The sequence below is a fragment of the Seriola aureovittata genome, chromosome 7 (genome assembly GCF_021018895.1).
Source record: "Seriola aureovittata isolate HTS-2021-v1 ecotype China chromosome 7, ASM2101889v1, whole genome shotgun sequence".
Taxonomy (NCBI): domain Eukaryota; kingdom Metazoa; phylum Chordata; class Actinopteri; order Carangiformes; family Carangidae; genus Seriola; species Seriola aureovittata.
The window spans coordinates 5,965,581-5,975,692 of record NC_079370.1 but is presented as its reverse complement, the minus strand read 5'-3'; the positions used below and the strand labels follow the sequence as shown (position 1 = coordinate 5,975,692).

Below are 10,112 nucleotides of genomic sequence, written 5' to 3'. Positions count from 1 at the left end.
TAAAGAACATTCACACAGTGCTGGCTGGTAAATAAACAACATGATTTGGTTTTTGTCTGAATTAAAAACGATTAATTAATTATTGATTAATTAATAATTGATTAGTTGTTGGATTAAATCCTCAGATGTGAATGTTTGTGGATTTTCTTTGTTTCAGTTTGATAGAAAATAATGTGAATATTTACGGATTCCATCAGTTTCTATCTTTGCTTTTAGTGTCGAGTCTCGCGAGTTCATTAAACCTTCCACAAACATCCTGATGGTGTTCTCACGTCTGTCCTGAAGGTGGCAGCAGAGACACAGGAGTCCTGCTCTGGTCTGACCCCAGCCTCCTGCAGGGGGCGGGGTCAGGCTGAGACAGTGGGTGGAGTCAGTGGCAGCAGGTTAAAACCTCCTGTCAGGCTGCTGCAGGTCCAGGTCTCACCCTGATCCCTGCTCCTCTCCTCCACTCTGACTTCAGGCTCCTCTTCATCATGGCGGCTGCTCAGAGACTCCAGGACATTTTCACCAACAGCTCAGAGACCAACACGACCAGAGCTCAGGACTGGACCGAGGTGAGAGTCCGCACAGAGACACAGGGACACACATCATATTATGGACTTTATATTCTGTCATTGTTATTGATCCAGTGGCTCTCGACATGGGATAATCAATCAATAAACAAACAAATTAATAAATTTAAATCACTGTAGAGTCAGGAGATCCATATACATATTTACACTCTATTGTCTTTTTGCTTCTTGATTCATCAGGCCAGAAAAAAGATTGTGACTAAAGGGATGTTTTTACATCATATTTTAATACACAGTGTCACCAGTAATAATGATATATCTGTCAAATTCATGTAAAGCAACACAAGGATAAAGGAGCAGGAGCAAGTATCATAAAGTTACTGCAGTATTTTTACTGTGGATGGACTCACAGCATCAGCAGCTGTGTGTCTGTTTGAAGGAGCGTTTTCATTTGGAGCCGTCACTTTTAAATTTTAATCAATCAATTATTAATAAATCAATTATTCCGTCTAGTCAGTTTCTATATACAGCACAGTTTAATACACTGTTACTGCAGCAAAGACACGGGACAGAAAAACTGCACAATGCCAGTAAGAAATATTTAGAAAGACAAATAATAGATAATAATATAATATAGATATATATAATATAATATCATTTAATATACAATAGATATTTACAAAAATTTACAAAATAGAACATAAAATGATGAAATGCTCATCAGACATCACAAAGTGATTCAGTTTGTAATTATCACAAGAAACAGCTGCAACATCTTTACTGAAGTTCATCGATTAGCTTGATCAGCTGATAACGTCAGTTCCTCAGCTGCAGGTTGTGTTCAGGTTTCAGAAGATCTGTGGGGTTTTTCACGTCTCGCCCACAGTTCGTCTCCCTCTCTATTTTTATCACTTTCACATCTGCAGAGAAGGTGTGTGAGTGTGTGTGTGTGTGTGTGTGGGTGTTTTTTTTTGTGTGGGTATGTTTGTGTGTGGGTGTGTGTGTTTGTATGTGTGTTTGTGTGTGTTTGTGTTTGTGTGTGTGTTTGTGTGTGTGTGTGTGTGTGTGTGTGTGTGTGTGTGTGTGTGTGTGTGTGGGACCTGTTTGGTTGATTTGAACTGAGTGTGAAGTCGGTGACGTTGAACGCCTCCTGTCTGCAGGTGTATGAAGCCGTCAGGTGGATCCAGCTGGTCATGGCTCTGCTCAGGTAAGTGAGGTCGTCACCGCTCTCAGAATTAAAGTCTGAATGTTACTGAACCATTAAGATTTTTGATATTTAAAATGAGCACATTCAGCTTTTATTTCTGGATAATTCACATTGAGAGGCAACAGTGGGAAAGAGGAGAGAGGTCAGAGGTCACAGCACTCAGACAATAGAGGGAAATGTTGCAGTCAACATGAAATAATGTGATTACAGCTCCTTTATGTTTCACAGTTGTAGCTCCTGCACAGCGTTTACACTCAGAGAGGTTTGACTGGATGAATTCAGCTCAAGATGAACTGATGTGAAATAAGAATGTGATGAAGTATTAATTTAATGTGTCTGTGGGATCTGATTCGCAGCGTTCTGGGCTCGGGCTCCATCATCGTCTGTGTGATGTCACAGAGACTCAGCCGCACACCGGAGGTCAGTCGCCCTCAGACTCTCGCCTGTGACATGATGTTCAGCGTCAGTCATTCCCTCCACAGAGTCAAAATACTTCACCCAAAATCCAACCAAGCCCCGTGACCCCTGCACGACCTCCACATTTCTGTCCACATTTGAACAATTATCAAAGTTTCCACTCACACTAGACCCTGATCAAAACCTTGATCAATTGATTTTCTCCTGCAGTTTGATTGCAAAAAAAACCCCAAAACATATAAACACAATTTGTAAGAAAAGCTGCTGTGGAATCAGGGATTTGAGGTATTTTTATTTTAGGTATTTCAGTTTGTGAAATCCTGGAGGAGTGATGGGATCATACTGAAGAGTCAACGCAAAGTTGCTTTGTGTCTCCGCCTCTTTATCTCAGTCTCACTTTGTTGTTTTCACTTCATCAGGTTCACGAGAGGTTTTAAATTCATATCTGAGCATTGTCTCACAAACACAGTCTTTTTATGTATTTTGCATTTATTTATCTCATCATGTAGAAACTGATGTAAACTCTTCAACCCCTTCACACCACTGTGTGTGTGTGTGTGTGTGTGTGTGTGTGTGTGTGTGTGTGTGTGTGTGGTGTGTGTGTGTGTGTGTGTGTGTGTGTGTGTGTATATGTATCTGTGTGTGTGTGTGTGTGTGTGTGTGTGTGTGTGTGTGTGTGTGTGTGTGTGTGTGTGTGTGTGTGTGTGTGTGTGCAGCTGCAGCCTCTGTTCCTGCTCAGTGTGTCTGACCTGCTGCTTGCTCTCTGCTGGTTGATCGGAGCCGCTCTCTTCTCTAAACACTGCAACAGCCTGAACGCACACTGTTACAACCTGCAAACTGTGGAACAGGTAAAACAGCACACACACACACACACACACACACACACACACAAACCCTGATATATCTGATTCATCGGCTCCTCCATTGTTTCCAGAAACATCAGTCCTGCTGCCACAAACACTCACTCCAGCACCAAGTGTGGATTAATCCACCGCTGAAAATAGTCCCCAACAAATGCACCGTTTCCTCCTTTTTAAAAATGAAGCTACAGTTTATGTTTCTGGGTTTTTTTTAAATCTTCACGTCTTCAGTCTGATCCAGTGATGCAGCACAGGAAACAGGAAACACTGCAGCGGAGTGTGACTGCCTCACCTCGTGTGTCTGAGCTCTACACTGCTATAAAGTGCACATGGTCTCTGCACGTCAAATATTTAATATCCAACCAAGAGTTCAGGTTTTTGAAGAAGCAGCACGAGGTCAGACGACACAGACTCACCAGCCACCGTTCAATCAGCCTCTTTCTCTTCTTCCTGCTGGTTTTTTTGGGAAAAGTTTTGAGCTTTTACGATAACGGTGTGTTTCCTCAAAAGTCAGACAAAATAAGGAACCTTCATATAAAACTTACTCTTAATCCTCCTGACCCAGAGAGACAGTTTACAACTGGAAAATCTCAACTTCCTGCTTAGAAAAACACCTGAAATCAAAACTCCCAAATACAGAAACCTGCAGGAGATTCTTCAGATCTACACTCCTGTCTCTGCATTTAGTAACATATTGTTACTGAGAGCAACAGTGACGCAGCAGACTGAACCTGGCTGAAGGTCACACCGGACTGTTTCTGACCGTAAACAATCACAAAAGTTTTCATTCCAACACCACGAGTCGAACCCGGGACTCCTGACCGCTGGACCACATGGGACATGACTCCTCTCTTTAAGGTTTCTCAACACATGGGAAAAAACAGCTGAGTCTTTTCCAGATCATCAGCTGATCTTTCCACCTTTAAACCTTCTCTCTCCTGCGCAGAACGTCTCAGACAATGTTCTGAAGAACTTTAGGTAGAGATTAGGTGATCTGCAGCAGGAAGTCTGCTGCAGGAACATAAAGTCTCTGCTGCACGTCGTCACTTTAAAGACTCAGATTTAATTGGCTGAACATGCAATAAGACAGAGAAGTCCTTTAAAGGATGTTGACTCTACAGCGCCGTGTTTAGACTGCTGCGATGAACTGGTGAAATATTGACTGGACAGTAAACAAGTCACCCCGTCCTGTCCTGGTGTTTTGGGGCAGTTTGTCCCAGACGACCCGGTCCAGAACTGCTGATCCTGAACTGGGTCAGCTGGGGGGGGGGGGGGGGGACCAGGACAAACAACAGACTGGATTTAAGGAGGGAAACAGATAAACATTCCTGACCTACATCCATTGTTGAGAGGCAGCGACCCCCGGGTCTGCTGCTGGTTTTCTCCCTGCGGCGTGTTCACTGTTCACAACGTGTGAACGTGAATGTGACACGAGGGCGAGCAGCCTGATGATGACCTCACACTGTGTCTCTGTTCTGCCAGGTTCTGTACATGGCCTCCTTCTTCTACACGCTCAACTACATGTGGAACCTCTACACAGGAATCAGAGAGAAGTTCTACAGCTGCCATGATGGATACCCTGTACAGGTAGATACACGCCCACCTCACAGGTGAGGGGTTGTCTTAGACTCAGACATCAACAAGGTGAAGAAAACATAATTTTTCCAGCTTAGAAAAGGTGGAATCTGAATGAATGAATGAATCACTGTAGATGAGAAAATGCAAACTGAGCCTTAAAACCAGCCGTCAGGACTTCTGGAACTTTGTGATGTCACAACAAAGCAGTCACCAAGCCCCGCCCACCTGGACCCACCATCCAAACATTGCAGGATTTGGTTTCTCTGAGTGTTTTTACCTGAAATCAGCTATATTTTTATTGGATCAGTCAGAAAACAGTCAGCCAATCAGCAGAGAGGCTCAGAGCCTCCTCTCTTCTGATTGGCTCACTGACCTGTTGTTACTAGAGCTGCAGAGAGAAGCCTGAGAGAGGAGATGTAAAACTACACTGAGATGGTTTTTATATCTTCTGATGGATCAACTCTTCAAATAAAACACAGAAGAAGAAACATGGAGCTTTAACAGAATGAAATAGAATATAGAAAATAGAAATATAGAAAATAGAAATACTCTGTTAATAAAGTCCAACAACCTTCTCCTGCCTTTTTCTCCACAGTTTTCCAACAGAGTGAGCACAGCTGGTAAAACCACTGCTCTGCTCTCAGGGTGAGTCCAAACTGTTCAGTGACACTGGAAGAAGCAAAGTGACGTTCAAGTTCCAGCATAAAAATCATGGAAAACACACGTGTTGAATAAACTGTTTGACCTGTTTCAGTGTGATTCCTCTGCTGCTGATGACGCCTGTGTTTATACAAGGGAACATCAGCCAATGTCAGACCAACTTCAGTGAGCCCTACAGGTGAGGAGAGGTGCTTTTATTTACCTGTTTAAAAATATGTTTACCTGTTCCCAACTTTTGGTCTGTTTCTGCTCTGAAGGAAAACTCTGGAACAGATGATGTGAAGTTATTTAGAAATGTGTTTGATGTTTGAGTTCTTATTCCTCCGTCCGGCAACAGTCAGAGAGGCGGCCATTTTGTTTTCAAAAAACGAGACGTAACGTCTTCAAATTTGGCACAAACGTTCACCAGGACTCAAGGATGAACTGAATAGATTTTGGTGGTCAAAGGTCAAAGGTCAAGGTCACGGTGACCGCAGAAAACATGTTTTAGTCGTTACTCAAGACTTCACAGAAATTATGACAAAATGTCGCACACCTATTTAATATTTTCTCTGACTCAGGATAAACAGGAAGTAACCTGAGACCAGTCTGAGTGGCGGAGGGATACGACCATGAGGAGCTGACTCTAGATTTTTCTTTGCACTGTATCAAACCAGGTGTCTGCTGCTGCACACTGGAGCACTGTACCTGACCACAGAGCAACATCAGCCAATCACAACCTGCAGCCTGTTGCACACCTACAGCATCGTTGTCTTCCTCGCCGCCTTCATCCTCACACTCCTCAGCATCACGGTGAGTTCACACGTGCGACGTGCCGCTCACATGTTTGTAGGCATGTTGGACTAAAGAACAAATGGCGGCCTCGTGTAACATGAATCTGTCTCTGCTGCACCAGGTGTTCGTGGTGAAAGCCCGGCGTATTTACAGGCGGGTTGTGACGTCAAACGGTTACCTTGGCAACCAGCAGCGGACCTCCTTCCGTGTGATGGACCGACGGATGCTCCTTTACCCGCTGGTCTTCATCCTCTGCTGGGGTCCAGGTTTGTTTCTTCATCCTAATTCAAGTTACCATGGTTACTGAATGGAATCGTCCTGATTGGCTGCTGTGACTCCAGCGATGGAGGTAACTGGTGTGTTTGTGTGCTGCTCCCTCAGCGGTGGGTCTGGCGTCTCTGCGGGTGGTGAAGCCCTCGGCGTGTCAGGGCAAGGCCGGGGTCGTCTTCTACATATCGCAGGTGAGTGTGCTGCAGGACGGAGGCTTTAAACCTCACCTGTGAACAAGGTCTCCTCACTGTGACCTTCAACCTCTGCACGCCGCTTCATTTTCCCTCTCTGTTATCATTTTGTCTCTTTTCATTTCCTTTTATAAGGAACATAAATAGTCACTGAAAACAGAGGCTCCTGCCCCGACCCCTCGGGCCCCCGACCAAAAAATAGAATTATATTGATGAATTTATGAAATTAACATTATATGACATCACACTCCGGCTGTTAATTAACTCCAGGTTTTATATATAGAATATTATATAATAATATACAATATATATTAAGAATACTCTGCTTTAAGGGGCCAAGTTTGTTGCTGTGTATTACTCAGGGATCAACATGCTGATAAAGAAGGAGGAAACGTCTGAGTCAAATAATCTCTGACTCAGGTTATTTTTGTGTTTTGTATGAAATACTGGAAATAGGAAATAGTCCATTAAAAAGCAGCAAAAAGAAATTTGAGAACAAGTTGCATTAAAATGTGGAAAACCATCAGAAGGATTGATGATGATCTCCCCGTCCTCCGTCCTCAGGCCTTCACCTCGGCCTCTCAGGGTTTCCTCAACTGTCTGGTCTACGGATGGACGCGTGCACGTCTGCGGCAAGCCGGCAGGACGGCATTGTCTCGGGACGTGGACACTCAGACGCCTCTGCTGCAATCGCAGAAAAAGAGAAGCTACCAGGCGCTCCCCAACATCAGCTGAGAGACAGGAGACACACTGAGGCCGAGTGGGTGTTTTCTCTCATGTGCAGAAAAGACTCGAGAGGAAAGTCTCAACTTTCACTTTCAGCGGGAGGGAAAACACCGAGGTCGTCTCTGTTCACAGGACAAAGACTTCCACCTCTGATCCTGAACTGCTGAGGCGAGAAAAAGGGAAGAAGAAGACGAAGGGGGAGTTTACACCAAGAGGAAGAACGACAAACAAAAAGGATTTGAAAGACACATGGCAGACCTCACAGGTGCTTACTGTTCTGATCCAGGTCACATGACCCCTGGTGGTGGGTGGCATTATAACAGGTTTGACTTCAATGATTTCAGCCCCTCAGCCTGTAAACACAAACAGAACAAAATGATATTTGAAGGCGTTTTAACCTGTAAATAATTAAAAACATTGATCATTAGAAGAAATTCACTTTAAAGTATCAAGTTATTTTCACAGTTTAAACACACCAGAGAATAGAACCAGTTCATTTCCACCTTAAAAATACCACAAACATTTGATGTTAATATTGAGATAAGGGGCCTTGAATATGTGACAGGTTTGATACTCAGCTCTGCCCCCAACTGCAAGTTCAGGAAGTTTGAGACTGAAGTTCAAGAGAATGAAGAGCTTGAGTTTAAACTTAGGAAGTTGTGTAGAAACATCATGAAGCTTTTTTTAAGGAACATTTATTTGTTTAAAACATCTTTTTGAATCTGTGATGCCGTTTTTTTAAAAAGCTCCTCCAGTCTAAAGGTCTGTGTCCATGTGTAGTGTGATTATAGATCAGGTCTAGCTTCTATATTAATACTGTGAAAGTATCAAAGCCTCAGTCCACAGAGAAATGCACACAGCCTGTATTCAGAAACTGAGCCTTAAAATCAGCCGTCAGGACTTCTGGAACTTTGTGATGTCACAACAAAGCAGTCACCAAGCCCCGCCCACCTGGACCCACCATCCAAACCTTTACAGGATTTGGTTTCTCTGAGTGTTTTTACCTGAAATCTGCTTTATTTTTATTGGCGCTGAGCCTCTCTTTGCCCTTTTTAAAGAGATGTAAAGCTTAAAGAAATCAGGACTGGGATATTTACTGACAAATTTTATGTCACAGAAATGAGTCCTAAAACCTGGACATTAGTTGTATTCTAATCTACTTCCTGTTCCCTGTCCTGAAGTCTCTGATTTGTTGAATGTGTTTTTGGTTGAAATCAGGTCTGTGTTTAACACAAGCTCAAGATATTTTGATGTTTTATTCTCCAACATAAAATCAGTCAGTAAATACTCCAGTCTGATTTCTTTAGTCTTTTATGTCTCTGTTGCTAACGAGTGTCTAAATGAGACACAGAGGTTGTCGGGGACATATAACATGATAACAAATCTACTCACCAGTCCACCTTTACAGCCTGGTTGTGTTTCTACAAACTGTCCCTGACTCTGTCAGAGGAAAGGCTTCAGTAGAAGAGGTCAGAGCTGAATCAGTCATCCCTGCAGCTCTCGCTCGCTCTCTCTCTCTCTGTGTCTTACTCTGATTGATTGCAGCTGAATGGACGTTTGAGCAAATTATAATTCAAATATCAACAATTATAAACATGTTATTGGGTGTGAATGGCAGAAGGTCAGAGGTCAACCTGTCAAACATCAGAATCTACAGCTCTGATGATGGTACTGATGAAATCACTTAATGAATGTGACTTCTGACCCCAGTTTTCCCCTCGCGGTTGCAGTCGTGATCATGGTGTGTAGCTGCTGACCGACCGTCCGGAAACTCTCGCACCATGTGACCACGGCTTCATTCACAGAGAAAGTGCCTGACGCAGGAGCCCGCTGGCCTCACTCGTTATGTGATGTGGCGTTCAGACCGCGGCCCCTGGCGTTTCGCCAGAATCTGCAGGACAATGAGTTTCCTCTTCAGTCAGACCTCAGCTTCTCTGAAAAACTGAAGTTCATAACGTCACGGCAGCAAACTGTCACTGAACCGTGACGGAGTGATGACAGCGACAACAGCAACAACACAAACAACACCACCAACACCAACACCACCACCTGACCCTGAGACTGAAGCAGCTGCATCATTCGTTTCACCTGTGGCTGCAGTTGTGTAACTCTTTAAGCGTCTTCAGACTCTCTGTCTGCGGGAAGTAAAGAGGCTTAAAAGGACAAATCCAAAGACTTGGGGACGTTTTCCTGAACAATAATCTCATAGAGGATCATATCTACATTGAAGCATAAATTAGTTTTCATTCATCTTTTTTCTGTTTGTTTGACTGTTCATCTGTATATTTGTAGCCTTTGTTTTAATGGATGTTCATATATGTTTTCTTCTCCCTCCTCTGTCTGTGAATCTGACACAATAAATACAACAGTTAATAAATAAAACGTGGCTCAAATGCTTCTCTGTGGCTCAGTGAGGCTTTTATGTGTTTCAGATAACAGATCATCACAATCACAGTTAATGGTCAAATGTGTGGATACGTACAGGCTGCGTCCGGGGGGGAGGGGGCTCCAGTTATTTATTATATATAGTTGCCAAAACATCAGCTGATCCAGGTTGCAATGATCAATCTGGTGTAATTCTATATTTGTATAATAGTTAACAAAACTCAAACCGACTGCCCCTCAACACGGCGGCAGATTAATCCACATTTGGTGCTGTGAGTGTTGGTGGCAGCAGGACGGAGGAATCAGACGCATCACAACACGTGTTAGTAGGAGACAGTCTGAGATAGTTGGAGTCTGAACATGAGATTTGGTGATAAGAATTAAAATATAAATTATAAAAAGACTAAATATACTTTTATATACCAGGTTGAAGACTTATATTGTAGTGTTATCAGTAACTGGCAAAAGAGCTGTGACTGAAGAACAATATGTCACACTTTGATGATGATGATGACGAAAATGTGTTTTTTCT

General features: G+C 43.2%; 1 protein-coding gene across 1 annotated transcript; it reads left to right on the top strand.

The window, feature by feature from the left end:
* Window positions 1-298: 298 nt before the first annotated feature.
* Window positions 299-9,572, top strand: tmem116 (transmembrane protein 116). The gene is made up of 11 exons (XM_056381193.1): window positions 299-554; window positions 1,673-1,719; window positions 2,076-2,139; window positions 2,853-2,984; window positions 4,479-4,583; window positions 5,170-5,219; window positions 5,329-5,412; window positions 5,891-6,026; window positions 6,130-6,274; window positions 6,390-6,469; window positions 7,034-9,572. The coding sequence occupies exons 1-11, from the start codon at window positions 474-476 to the stop codon at window positions 7,202-7,204; spliced, it is 1,095 nt and encodes a 364-aa protein (XP_056237168.1). The 5' UTR covers window positions 299-473; the 3' UTR covers window positions 7,205-9,572.
* The last annotated feature ends 540 nt before the right edge of the window (window positions 9,573-10,112 follow it).

What these genes read in the sequence shown, in the direction of transcription:
- tmem116 (XM_056381193.1), top strand. Translation starts at nt 474, where the DNA reads ATGGCGGCTGCTCAGAGACTCCAGGACATTTTCACCAACAGCTCAGAG. An exon ending in ACCACTGCTCTGCTCTCAGG is followed by an intron (nt 5,220 to 5,328) that starts GTGAGTCCAAAC and finishes GACCTGTTTCAG; the next exon opens with TGTGATTCCTCTGCTGCTGA. An exon ending in TCACACTCCTCAGCATCACG is followed by an intron (nt 6,027 to 6,129) that starts GTGAGTTCACAC and finishes CTGCTGCACCAG; the next exon opens with GTGTTCGTGGTGAAAGCCCG.